We start from the raw sequence: 14,777 nt of genomic DNA, 5'->3' as shown, positions 1-14,777 counted from the left end.
ATCATATTATAGATTGCAACCTGGAAATAACAGCACAATGTTTTGAGCAGTACGAAATAACATCAAAGTTACTCAATAAGTTTAATTTTGCTCGCGCTTAAATTTGATTAAAAACAAAAAATTCTCAAGTTTAAAAAAAATTCGATTCAAACTTACAACTATTATATGCTGACATTATTAACCTTCATAAACAATTATTGTTTCACCTCAGTGCTAAACATTATGGTTTTCTTTGTATAACTTAATAATTAACATAATAGTTGACTAAATGGTTCATTCATTTTTCTTTCAATTTCATTTTATTCTAAGTACAAAGCAAGATTAAATCATTAGGTATTTATCTCAGTTGAATAATTAAATACTTTCTTAATAATCTCATGAATAATTTTGCGTAGTGTTTCAAATAAAAGTATATGTTTAACTAGGGATTCCAATCTAAATGTTTTTAAAAGCAATTTTATATTTACTTTCTAGAACTCATTGCTGACCTCGAAAGAATTTAGTTTGATAACTTGTTATTCATTCAGATTTTTTTAATAAATTATGAATTTCGGATATTTGTAAGGGAAAAAAATATTTATTCAGTTTTAGCACTATTGCATAAAAAATTGAAAAACACGGTAATACACTATTTGGCCCAAAACTATCCGGACACCCTGAGGTAAGAACTTAGAGCGTCCTAAGGCTCATATTAATATGATGTTGGTCCCCCTTTTGCATCGATGACAGCCTGCACACGTCTGGGAAGACTTTCCACCAGTTTTATGGTGGCCATAGGAATTGACTTCCAGACTTCCATCACAGCTGAAGTGAGTGCTTGAAATGAGGAGGGTCGATTTGGCTGGCTGCATAATCTGCTTTCTAATTCGTCCCAAAGGTGTTCTATGGGGTTTAGATCGGGGTTCTGAGAAGGACAGTCCAGTTTTTGAATACCCATTTCGTTAAACCACGTCTGTGCAAGTCACGATGTGTAAATGGAGTAATTATCCTGTTGGAAGGGAAATGGGCCGAAATATTTGCATAGAGTTGGGAGTGCAGCATTGTCAAGAAAATCCACATACATCTCGGAGTTCATGTTTCCAACCACAGGAATTAACGGTCATAGGCCAAACCACGAGAAACACCCCTCAAACTATTATGCTTCCATAACAAACTATTATGCTTCCATAACAACCATGTGACCGGATACTTTTAGCCAGATAGTGTATATTTAAATGCATAATATCTGAATTCAATTTACTGAATTACTTCAAAATAAAAATTTTTTATTTAAATCACATATATACTGCAAAAGAAGCTTGAAGTAAATTTTTTTTCTATTTGTTCTTATTACAAACTCACCAGTTCAACAATTGTTTTTACAACAGATTTAATACTACACGATATCGCAGCTAAGCTTTGAAAACCTGTGTGTATGAACAAACATGATCTCTAATTACATTAAAGCTCTTCATTTTAAATAGCAATTTCACTAGAATTTAAATTATGTCATAAAATTTCAAATGCATATATCTAATATAGCAATTTGTTTTTCATTGTTTGAATTTCAGTTGAAAATAAATTTTTTAACACAAAGTTCAAAATGGATTAAATTGTAAATAATTTCTTGATCAAAATTTAACAGGTTTTTCTAAACAGAATTTAGAAACTTACAGCTGAGGTAAAGTAAGCAGTTATATTATTGTGCACAGTAAGTCGACAATATTTAAAAAATGCAAATGGGTAACAGTCTTGTCTAATAAAAAGTCAAAAAGTGGCCACCGCCGGTGCACTACGAGCATCCAGAACAAGGCAAAATTGATGTCGAGGACAACTCATGAAGGAAGAAAAGCTGTATTCATTGAGTGTAAATTCTTTCTAACTCCAGATCTGCAGAAATTATTTGTAGTTTTCGTGCAATAACACTAGCTTGCCATCATAATGTGTTTTGATATTTTAAACAACGTCAGCAATCAACAATTAATTCAACAGTCTATACTAGGATGGAGAAATCCTAAAAAAAATGTATAATGAAATGTAAATAAATCATCATTTAGTGAAAAGTAGATTAGATATTTGTGCACTGTTTGTTGTCGTAACTTCTGTATTTGATTGATGCACAGTGTTGTGGTGGTTTTCTGTGGAGCAAAACTGAAAGTTTAAACATTTTATGTACACTTTCCTTTGAAAATAACATGCAGAAGTGTTACAGAATTTTTTACTTCGAACTGTGTACACAGTTTAAAGTTTTTTTTAAATTATGACTTCTTTAAACAAAAGTGTTCATTTGAACACTGAGTTAAATTAGAATGTTACCAATTTTTTATGTGCACATTATTGTGCAGTGAGCAAAAAATGTTTTGCTAATTTACAAATAATTTTTTTTTTTGTCTAGATCAGATGTATCTAATTTTTTCCGGAATCTTAAATGATTTTTCAGCAGCACACGAACTTTATAAACAAAATATATAAAGACAATTGTGAATGTATTAACCAATAAAAGTCAACTTTATATTAAAAATACTTAAGATTATTAGTGATGAATTATTAATGATAAATGAGTATTAATGATTAATAATTTTCTTCTTTTGATCATTAATATTCTTATATTTGGTTTCAAGTCCGACAATTGAATTCACAGTTCTGGAACCAAATCTAGTCCAGTTATGAATTTGTTTTTATATATATAGTAATACGCACATGCTGAAATAAAAGAAAATGAGCCAAAAAATAGCAACAATAAACGTTGGAAATTGTTATCAAGAATCAATATTTCTTTAACCAATTTGTCCCGCAGCGTACTGATCGTAAAGACGCGGTTCTCAGTAGAGTGCCAAAGTCAAGCACCACTGGCTGCGGTCAGTAAGCGGGTGGAAGACCACTTTGACAGACTGCGTAGGAACTGAGGGAGCGCGGTATCGGTTCTCATTAAACTTCTCTACCGTAAAGTGCTCGACTTCGCGCGCAGGTCGCCGGGCTACCAAAGCAAGGATCGAAACCCTCTGCAGAGGATCAAAACTGCGATGGCATGTCTTTGGATCATACTCAAGGATGTTTCTCAGACAGTCGCCAATAGCCCTTTGTGCAGCTCTAGTGCGACGTAAATAAAGTACCTACCTACCTTAACGAATTTAATTGTTTTATATTAACTTGAAAAGCGTGATGGAAAACTTTATTGCAATTTTTCATAAATGCATGTGCCCTTCATAATTTGTTCAATTAACTGTAGTTAAAAAAAAAAATTCTTAAAAAAAACTTGCCGTTTCTGTTTTATAGGTATTTTACTTTAATAATTTAATTTCGTAAATGCTAACGAAATATAAGTAAATGATTATAGATCGGATTTAAATGCAATTTCAGGCTTCAAAAATGCTGAGAAAAAAAAGCTGTTTTAAAAAAAAGTCTACATTTATAACTTATAAACTTTTCTACGAAACCCTAGGGCTCCACCGAACACTATTTTGGATCTTTTGGTCAAGATTAAATGTTACAGATAAATTCTGGTCATACGTTATTATATCTATTGTCTTGGTCAACTAACCAAACATTGTTTTACACTTGTACCCTGAATGTTCTATAAGACTTAGTATTGAACCATTTAAAGCAGTGTTCCCCAACCCCCGGTTCGAGGACCGGTACCAGACCGTGGATCAAATGGTACCGGACAGCCCATTTCATTGAAACTGAATTTAAATTCCTAGGTTTATACCCCAAATTAAAAATATCCGTGTTCCATTAAAATTTTAGCAGTAACAGCAACCAAAACAAAGCAACGGAATAAACTGGACATAAGCAGCACACTTTGGGTGTCATTGTCTCCGATTACCCCCAGATGGAACCGTCTCATTGCAAAGAAGCAAGCTCAGGGTTCTCATCGATTTAACGTTCTAGTAAGTTAAAATGCTAAATCACTTTATATTTATTTTTTGGTGTAACTGTATTTTATTTTGAAGGCATGTTTAAATACAATTAAATTAAAATTAATAAATCAAAATAGTCTAAAATTTAAACATTCAACGCCCCCCCCCCAGCTGACAGCGGTAAAATGATCAAACGTTGACAGGTCCGAGGTGATAAAAAGGTTGGGGAACACTGATTTAAAGGATTTCAACAAAGCAATTTTTTTTAATATCAAGCAACATTAACCAGCCAAAGACATTTTTAAATGTCATGTTTTAGGATCTGATAATAAGGATGCAAATAATTTTATTAAATAAATATAACTGAACATATATTAAAAACGCATGGAATTCATGAATAAAATTCAAAACATTCCGCAACTTTGCCAGGAAAGGTACTGACGCAACTTTTTTAGGGAGTCAATCAAGAACTTCTGTTTATGTTTTAAGACGTTTACATTCCGCAGAAAACAACAGGATTTCTTGAAATAACTCAGATAAATCTATATAGTATATGTTATTAATGATTTCAAGAAGACAGGAAAATGACAACACATAAACCTACTCAGCTTAAAAAATTTTTTGAAATAGATTTTGAACCAGAAAGTTGGTTCTTCATTCATGTAACGAGACATGTTCAAATAGGATGGTATCTAATCCATCTATTAACATAAGATATTGATTGCTGGCGCTATCTATTTTGGTTATATATCACTAAATAAAAGTAGCCAAGAAAATGACAGATTTTCATGGGACAAACAAAATATTGACAGAAAAAATTATTTTAAGCAAAGTTTTTGTAAATAATACCCTCTGTGTATATTCTAGAAATGCGTGCAACGGTTGAGATAAAAATAAATAGATATTGAAAAATGTATACGAAGTTTTGAAGCTAGTTATTATTGGAAATATTGTTTGTGCCATACCAGAAACAGGACATTTTGAAATTCAATTCAATTCTATAAATATACAAAACAGTCGATTCTAGTACAAGGTCATTTTAAAATGCTAACAAGCAGTGCTATTTATTAAAATTTAAAAAAAAAAGTTCTTTTAGTAGTATAGTATTAGATCTTAGAGCAAGAGACTGTAAATTGTTATATTTTGCGAGAATCACCCATATAACTCATTCTAACACCTTTTTTACTGAACTAAAAATTTTTAAATACACAGAACTGGAAAATTTCGTCAACTATTAACTATGTTTCAGATGGTACTATTGAAATTTGACATTATAAAAATACATTATATCAAACCCACTTTTTCATTACGCTACATTAGGCCACAATTTATTATACAGATAATTACCGACCATCTAAAATAGATGGATTTAATTACGCAAATTCAAAAGAAAGCAAGAACGTATTGGTCTTCACAGTACAGCGATTGTTAATGAAGGGCAGATGTACACATGTGACGTCAGCTCGCGATTAATCATGTGACTCCCCGTTTCAGGTGAAAAATCTCAAGGGAAAGAAAGTATTCCTGTTTAGGTTTTTCCCCTGGTGGATGTCTGTCTGCACCAAAAGTATTGGAACCACAAATTATTCTTCGAATGAAAAGTCAAGGTAAAATTATTTTGCTATCAGCTTAATTTAGAAAGAGAAAATGCATCGACAACTATCATATCATGGGAAAAAATACTTCAAGAAACATTTGTAAGAGTCTAAACATACCGATTATCATGCATTTGAAACTATAACTTATTCAAATGTAGTGGTGGTTAAGATCGGCAGGTGGAAAAAAAGCACAGTTGAAAAAGCACTCGAGAAAAGAGCACCAAAAGAGCACCACCTTATAAAAAGCTCCGAAAAAAGCAACTGAAAAAAGCCCCAGAAAATCACTTCTTAGGGTATATCATAACTAAATTAGATTAATTTTGTTATATAGTTATATAATTATTTCTGCATAAATAATTTCACATAGTGCTTGTACAATAAAAAATTTACAAGAAACTAATGATTTAACACATTTTAGTAATTGTTGTTGTTGTCTTATGCAATTTGTCAATACTATCAAGCTTATTTTAATGCAGAGGGATGCACTTCCTCTTGTTTTCCAAGGGCGAAATTCATGACTAAGAATTCAACTTCTACCACACACATACCTCAAAACCCATTTTACAGGGAGGACACCATCCTTCCATTCGCAGATCGTTATTTTGATCTGAACCAGAGCACTATCAATCTCCGTTGCAGTACCCCCAGAAGTATTGATTTGCTATAGGAACTTGGAGGACTTTGCGATCCCGACAAATTTAAAGTGCACCAGTCACCATTTAGTACGGGGAATCTTTGGTCGGAGGGGATTGAACTCACGACCAACGCCCTACCAACCAGGCTCTCCCAGCCTATTTTAATAATTCAAAATAATAATTATCTGGGGAGTTTTATTTCTTTTATTGTATTTTTGAAATTAATATTTCCGAAATATCGTTTCTCAGCTGACATTTAATATTAATTTGCAAAGTACAAAATCAAATTCGACTTAAATAATAGGAAAAAAGATATGTAAAAATTCTCTAGCTAATTATAAATTAATATTTATTAGGCCTTAACATTAATCAAAATGAAAAATGTTAAAATTATTTACTTCAGAGTACATTTTCAGGTTAAAATCAGCTCCATTTTTATTATACTTGCTCTTTTTGACAGCAACAACAGTTAAAATAATCAGCAACAACAGTTTGTTCACACTTACTCCTTTACTCACTTTAGATCAAAAATCTAAAAATGTACACATATCGATTGTAAGATCATTTCATCGGCCATTAAATTCATTTATTACTAAACAATTGTTAATTTTTTTTAAATTCTTTACATCAAAACTTACCTATTCTGTTTTTTTTTCTCTGTATGTGTGAGTATTATATAGACTGTTGTGATTTTTTCTCCAGGGCCTTTTTTCCGTGTGATTCTTATTCGTTAAAATCATACTAAATTAAATTAATTAATCCAGGATTAGAGCTCAAGCTTTGCTAATACTTTAAATATAAAATCCTCCATTAAATCCGGAAGAATTGACAACAATGCAATGTAGATTGGTATAACTACTAACTTTTCACATTTTAAGTATAAATTTCATATTTAGAGTGGTAAACATGTTTTATCTATATTCCTTGCATTTATAAGGCTAATTTACAATGATTTTAACCACCGCTAAATTTAAATAAATAAAAAATGCATAAAAATGAATGATAATCTCACTCTTGCGTGCAATACAGCCAATTTTTATAAAATTTTCCAATTTGAAAACTGCAGCAAAGATAAAAATTTCAGACCAATAGCTGCACATTTTGCCTCTGACGCCTCATATCATAACTATCAGAACAAATAACAACTTCAACTATGTATCCCTTCTGAAAATAAGAAAATACACTGTGTTTCCTGATGTTGACACAATTCTACATACTTACAACTTTTGAACCAGTGACAGTTTAGAGTAAGCTGCTCATGTTATTTACATTTATATTTCAGTTATTCAAGCAAAGTGCTAGAAATAAAATAGAACCAACCCCACTGTCTGCTGAGAAAAATTATTAACCTCAAACTGGCCAACATTTCACGATGAATCGGATAGGGGCCGCTTTTTACTTTAATATTTGGGGGCCACTGGTGTCCAGTTTCAACAACATACTAGGACACTCTTGTGTGCTTCAACTTTTACAAAATACAGGGTATATTTCTGTCTGTAATTCAATTTGTATTTTACTTCCACTACCAAAAATTATCCTGGGGAAGTTGGCAGTTATACAGGGTGTTTATAAATTCCCGGACCCATTTTGATGTTTAATAACTCATTAAATAATGAAGATATAAACAAACTTATGGCATTTATTGATGGAATAACTCATATATTTTCCTTTTCAGGTTTGAATATCTTTACTTTTGTAAATATCGCCTGCGCGTGTGGTTAATTTCAGATAATTTCATTTTCCAGTCTAAATATCTGTACTTTTTTAAATATCGTCTGCTTATTAATTGCATTTTTCTCTCTTTTGTTTTTGGCAACTATTGCAATGTTATGCCTTTGATGTGTTTGTTCTATGTAGTACTTTTCTATGTGATGTTTTATTCGAGCGGATATTAAGGAGAATGCATACACCACAAGAGAAAGCACAGATTTTATGGTGGTTCATAGAAACGAAATCGATAGTGCAAGCACAGAGAAATTGCAGAAGAATTTACCAAAAAGATCCTCCATCTAAAAGCAGCATCTTGCGGTGGAAAAAGAATTTTCTAGAAACTGGAAGTATCGCAGATAAGAAACGTTCCGGATGTCCCTGCACAAGTGATTTTGACGTTGAGCGTGTCAGACAGACATTTTTAGACAATCCTAGAAGATCTGTGAGATCAGCGGCAAGAGAATTGGATATGCCAATTTCGACGGTGTACAAGGTTATTAAGAAACAATTAAGACTGCATGCATACAAAGTTCAAATTGTTCAAGGTTTGGAACCGGACGATAGGCCTAGGAGGATGGCGTTTGCAACAGATATGGTAGGAAGGATAGAAGATGCTGCTGATTTTCTGAAGCGCATAATGTTCTCCGACGAAGCATCCTTTCATGTTTCTGGCATTGTTAATCGCCATAATGTGCGCATATGGGGATCTGAAAACCCCCATGAATACCGTGAGACACAAAGGGATTCCCCAAAGGTTAATGTGTGGTGTGGACTAATGCACGACCGAGTCATTGGGCCTTTCTTTTTTACAGAAAAGACGGTCTCATCAGTCGTATACTTAGACATGTTGGAAAACTTCGTATTTCCACAACTAGAAGAGCTTCAGCCACATGTCTTTTTGCAACAAGATGGTGCACCACCTCATTGGGGTATCATCGTTCGTAGTTCTTTGAATGACCATTTTCCAGGAAGATGGATTGGGCGAGGAGGTCCAATTCCTTGGCCACCCAGATCACCTGATATAACGCCGCTGGACTTTTTTCTTTGGGGATTTATAAAGGACAATGTTTACAGGAGGATCGTGTCGAACATTGATGACCTAAAAGCCAGAATTACAACCGCAATAGCCTCTGTGGATGCCGACATGCTTGCCGCTACCTGGCGTGAAATTGACTATCGACTTGATATTCTCCGTGCGACGAAGGGGGCACACGTGGAAGTTCATTGACAAAGGTCATGAAACTTTTTGAGTCTATCTAACCATTTATGTTATTAATTCTAATCTATCTTTATTATTTTATGAGTTATTAAACATCAAAATGGGTCCGGGACTTTATAAACACCCTGTATATTGGCCTCCAAATATTAAGGTGAAAACTAGTTCTTTTACATCTTAATTATAGTTCGAGAACAAGGAAGTTGGTGGAAATCTATAATACTATAATGGAAATATATAATAAAAAACATAATAAATACTGAAATTCCGTGTAATTGGAGGTCCTTAATCTATTCCTCGTTGACGTGCGCAACACTTTATAGCGATGTTTGAAAAAAGTGACTTTTAACCAAGTTGACCTTAGATTCAAAGCTACTTACATTTTAAATATATCTTGTGTAAAAAAGATAAATAATTTTATTTGGGATATATTCATCATTTGATTTGAAATCGTAATATTTGTTTTAAAATTAAAGAAATAAGGTGTTGCTTGAATTTACGAAATGTTTACCCTAATATTATCCTTTTATAAGAGAAAGAAATCTAAATGCAACATATTTTGATGTATTCCGACAATTATAGAGTGTGAATTTAAATTCTGAAAGAAGTAAAAATGAATTTTAAAAAGACGGTTCTTTTTTTTTCCAAAACAGTTCATCATAATGCTGATATTTAAAAACAAGTACTTTCTTTGCACCTAGAGTGGTAACAATCTCGATAAGCAAATATAACTTTTATTATATACGCGTTTTTCATAAATTTTGTGACCGTTCCTTGATGAACCTGCCAATTTTTCCTAAAAATGATTTTTCCGAAGTGGTAGTAAAATTTAATTTGAAAAAACAGATACATATATTGCCTGAGATTAGTTATAGCATCGAATGATTATAATGAATAAATGTTTAATTTATTTATTTGTAATTGAGCATTTTAATTAAATTTATCATTCCAAGAATGGAAAAGGTTTGTTATCACTTTAAATATAAAAATCACATTTTCCGGAAGAACTGGCAGCTATCTAAACTCAAAAATGAATTTGGAAATAAATTATTTTTACTGAAAATTAAATTATTTTATTTTAAATTAAATTATTAAATTATTTTTAAATTATTATTACATTATATTTAGTAAATTATTCTTTTTAATTAAATTATTAAATTATTCTTTTTAATTAAATTATTAAATTATATTTAAATCATTATTTAATTATTTTTTTAATTATTTTTTTAATTAAATTATTAAATCATTTTTACTGAAAATAAAATTATTTTTTAATGCCTCTGGAAACAAAATATTTACTGATTTCAAATTAACAATATTTAATTTTAATTAACACCGTCTTTGAATAAATAAGTTATTTAGGTAATAAATTTCTTAGTTAAATTAGATAATTAATTAATGTAGCAAAACCTATCTGCCTTTTCATATGAAACAAGATCAAAGTGGAGGAAAATAATTTTGAGTTCTTTAATGCCACTTCTATGTGCCACCATTTAATGCCACCATGTTTCAAATTTTATTTTTGACTATAAATTAATTAACCATATAAGAAAGACAGGAAATAAAAGAGGTGATTTGCGTCACTTGAATAGTTTTTTATGACAAAACTCGAACTAATATTGTCTGACTGATAGAGTTGTATCGGAGTGCCGAGGGGGATATCTGCTCCGAAAATAAAATTATAGGAAGGATGGTTAACAAAAGTCTCATGTTGAAGTACAAATTTGAAAAAAGTCTGGGTTGCGTATAAACAAGTTAAATCGCAATTTGATACATAAAATTAATAATAATGAGAAATAGTATTAGATAAGAAAGATAAAAAATAAAAATATTTATAGTTATATACAAGAGGGGAAGACTCCCTATGCAGTCCCCGGTAGCCGGATTTCTCAGGTGCAGAGTGCATAGTTTGTCTAAGATAGAGGAGATGATATTAAAATTATCGGTAATGTTTTGATAGCACGCAGTCGCTAAAAAAGAATGCGGTTATCGAGCTGAATTTTACGTTATTATCAATAATGTCTAAATCTAATAACTTATTGAAATCACGTGTTCAACAATCGTTAGCACCTTTAAAAAAGGAAGCATTAAGTTTAAAAAGATTTTGTCTATTTTAAGATCGTTATAAAGGGTATTATTTTGAGCAACCCCGGTGATTCTCTTAAGTACTTTGTGCTCAAAGATTCTTATCCTTTGATTGTTTGTATGAGCCCCCCAGGCTGGGGAGCTCATTAAATATATATGTCTTTTTGTGTTTAAAGCCATTTTGCTCTCACTTTTTAACAGGGGATTTAATGATTGGAAAGCTGCTTTTGCTTTTTTAAGAATATTTGAAATATGTATTTTCCAGTTAAGGGAACAGTTTAAGGTGATTTGGCTTTCGAGACCTTTGGGATTTTTTCATTAAATAGGATTATTTTTTCATGTTGGATCATTTTTCTCTTATGAAATTTATATAAAATGGCTTTGTTTAACTTTCATCCTTTTTTTATGCCGGGAAAAGTAGACTGAAAAACAAAGGTTTTGCTTAATGAAAGAACGGAAACAAATATTGTTTCAAAAACGTATCTTCCTTTAAAAAAAAAAAAAATTAAAAGAAAAGAAAAGAAGAAAGGGAAAAGACTTCCCAAGGCAGTTATGAATTTGACTCTTTTTAATTGTTCGTTGTTTTTATATTACAAAATGCTATATTTCATTGTTTGTGGGGTGGCTTGTAGAAAAATATGAGATAAAAAAAAGGCTAAAGTCAAGAAATTGTGAAATCCGACAAATCTTTCATCATAAGTGAGATTGGATGAAGAAGTATTGCTATCGAATGCATATATATGTTTGCTTTCAGGATAAATAGTTTGTTTCACCTTTTTTTAAATATCGTAACGTTTTTTTAATATGCAACGAATTCTTTCACGAAATATGATGCTTCATACATAGAAATATCATATTGTGAATGAACTGCCAAAAGACAGTCTCTTCACTTTATATTTTGCCACAATTGAATTCTTGTAAATATGTAAAACCTGTTTATGACTTGCTTTAAATTGTATAAATTGATCACACTATCGTTACTAATAAATATTTTAAATAAATTTTAAATATGTGTCTTGATATCCCGAAAACTTTTTTTCTCTCTAATTTGTTGCTTGAATGTGTGTACACAAAAGCAAGATTCAAGAAATAACTGTTACATATTAAAGTATGGTAAAGTTTATAAAGTTATTTACTTCGATCTGATTCACCAACCTGTTATTTTCAAGACATTAGAAAAGATTCTTTCGAGTCTTGATGACACAATAATAAAGGCACTAGGATGTCATTTTTAATGGACAACAAGCTGGGCTGTCTTATTCACAAGCAGGGCCCCCGGGCACAGAAATGTTTTGGGCTCCTATAGCGTGTCACACTGTTAAAAATTGAACTAAAAATCTTCACATACATTAAATAAAACATTTTTAAGATATGCAATAATTTTAACTAACTTAAACACATTTTTATTACCCCCAAAAACTCAATGCACATAAAATAAAGCATTTTTAAACGTGTGGTCCTAAATAAATAATTCAGAACCCCTATATGCATTATTTAAAAATAAAAAAAAGTTGAGATACTAACCAGTTGTAATCCTCAAATAATGAAATAATTTTCAAAACCAAGAAGATAATAAAAAATAATTAAATTAAAAAACACAAGGGTATAACAAATTACAAAAAATTAATTATTTCGTCAAACTGTTAAAAAGTTAGTTATTTAAACATCTTCCAATGCGCATCAGACTCAACCAGTTTAAAAGTTGCTGTTCCATAGTGCTCTGTAATTCTTAACTCTTTCAATTATTACTTTATTTAACTCATTATAAATACTAGAGAGAGTTGATGGTGGTCAAGTATGTTTAGAGACATTATAATTTAAAGAGTTGAGTACCTAAAAACTTCATTTTAACGTAGAAAAAAAGATTTCGGTTGACTTTTTTTCCTGGTGATAAACTGTTTAAACTACTCGTGTTTACATGATAATCAATCACTATTGGTAGGAAAAAAAATTCACCTCAACACGAGTAAGTGGCGTTTCATATAAACTTGGGGAAAATTATTTTAAACCAATTTAACAAAGCAAAAAATAATACATTAAAACATATGCCACAAGAAGAATTTTCCCCGTGCTTATTTCACATTAGAGCCTTTCGCATAAAGTTAAAATTGAAAGAGCTTAAAAACAGTAGTATAACATGTTAAGAACATTAAAAATGAAACAAAAGGTTTTAATTTAATATTTAATTTTCCTTACAATTTTTACATGACAAAAGACGTTATTCTTCATAACTGCTGTTGAACAAAGCAAAAGAGAAAATAAACACAGTAATTTTTTTAAGTACAAAATTTACAAATTGTGGAATAAATTTCTATACACATAAAAAACTGTTAATCACAGTGAATGCACAAAATCAACCGAACAAAAAAAAGTGAAAAATATATTGTGAGTCTATTTACATTAGATCACTATTAGTGTAGGGTGCACAGGAATGACACTACTTGCAGAAATTGCAAGAGCACCTTTAGACTTTGATTGCAATCTTGCCCTGTTGAAGAAGAAATGAGAAAAAATTGCACAGTAATGAAAAGATGGCACACTTTAGAGTTTCATAATTTTAGCTTGATAACGAACGTGAAATACTTTTTAACATCACATCTGGACGATGCATTGATGGCAGTTTATCGAGTGGATTGACCTGAAAAAGATAAATAAAATATCTATAAGGGAGAAAACAATGAAAAATCACTTTGGAAAAAAGTTTTACCAGTAAGCTCAAGAATTTACAAGACTTCGTGTTTTTCATGTAACAACTGTCAAAACTCAAACTCAAGAAAATCTTAGGTTTAACTGGGGAAACCTAGGATTTACATAATTGGTTTTGTAAATCTTTGGCAGAGAGGCATGAAAATTGCCTCAAAGTCATGCTTAAAAGTCGAAATGGAATCATATTAAGGCATACTTCGGACTTTTACCAAGCCACTTATGTGAAAGGTAAGTCGGTAAAATTTTAGAATATACCAAACATCTTGTGCATGATGCAAATTATTGAAATCATTGTGAAATTATAGAATGAGTAAAAACAAACACAGCAATTAAAATGAACTCATATATAAATTGAATACTATTTTTTAAGTCAATTCTAGCATCTTTTTAATAATAACTGTTATAATAAAGAGTGGTAAGAATTTTACTAAAATTAATTATTTTGCATTATAATTAAGGCTACCACAGGGATGCTGCTCTGATTTCTACAAAAGTTATAATAAATTGATAGCGAATTAAATAGTAAAGCTAGTAATGTCACCACGAGATGCCTTCAATAAAGATGCATTTCATATAATACTTTGAATTTTCGATTCGTGGAGGTGGAAAAATGACTTATAATGAAAAATACTAAACTAAAAATAATTTAAATTTCGTTTCCACTAGAATTAATTTTTTTATAAAGCAGAGGAAAGTTGACATCTCTGCTACCATATGTTAATAAATACAAATTTACAAGGATCTATATCATATATATGGATTTTAGCTCTGAATAGCCTGTGCATAGTGACTTTTCAAAGCTAAAGTGGTAGGTAACACAAGAAAATATCAACTTGGTTCAACCATGCCTAGACTATCACCTTTTTTTGTAAATGCACTTTTTACATTTTCCTTTAAAATCACCGAATATTTCGCATAATACCTTAAAAAAATGTTTGTGTTTATATATATATATATATATACATATATATATATATATATATATATT

General features: G+C 30.9%; 1 protein-coding gene across 1 annotated transcript in view; it reads right to left on the bottom strand.

The window, feature by feature from the left end:
* Positions 1-13,251: 13,251 nt before the first annotated feature.
* LOC107453353 (protein extra-macrochaetae) overlaps positions 13,252-14,777 on the bottom strand; it is a 12,967-nt gene continuing 11,441 nt past the window's right edge. The window contains exon 2 of the mRNA XM_016070144.3: positions 13,252-13,721. Coding sequence (XP_015925630.1) covers positions 13,641-13,721 — 81 coding nt within the window. The 3' untranslated portion in view covers positions 13,252-13,640. The remainder of the gene's footprint in view (positions 13,722-14,777) is intronic.

This window comes from Parasteatoda tepidariorum, chromosome X2, assembly GCF_043381705.1.
Source record: "Parasteatoda tepidariorum isolate YZ-2023 chromosome X2, CAS_Ptep_4.0, whole genome shotgun sequence".
Taxonomy (NCBI): Eukaryota; Metazoa; Arthropoda; class Arachnida; order Araneae; family Theridiidae; genus Parasteatoda; species Parasteatoda tepidariorum.
The sequence above is the reverse complement of the archived record's forward strand: the minus strand, read 5'-3'. Positions and strand labels throughout refer to the sequence as shown.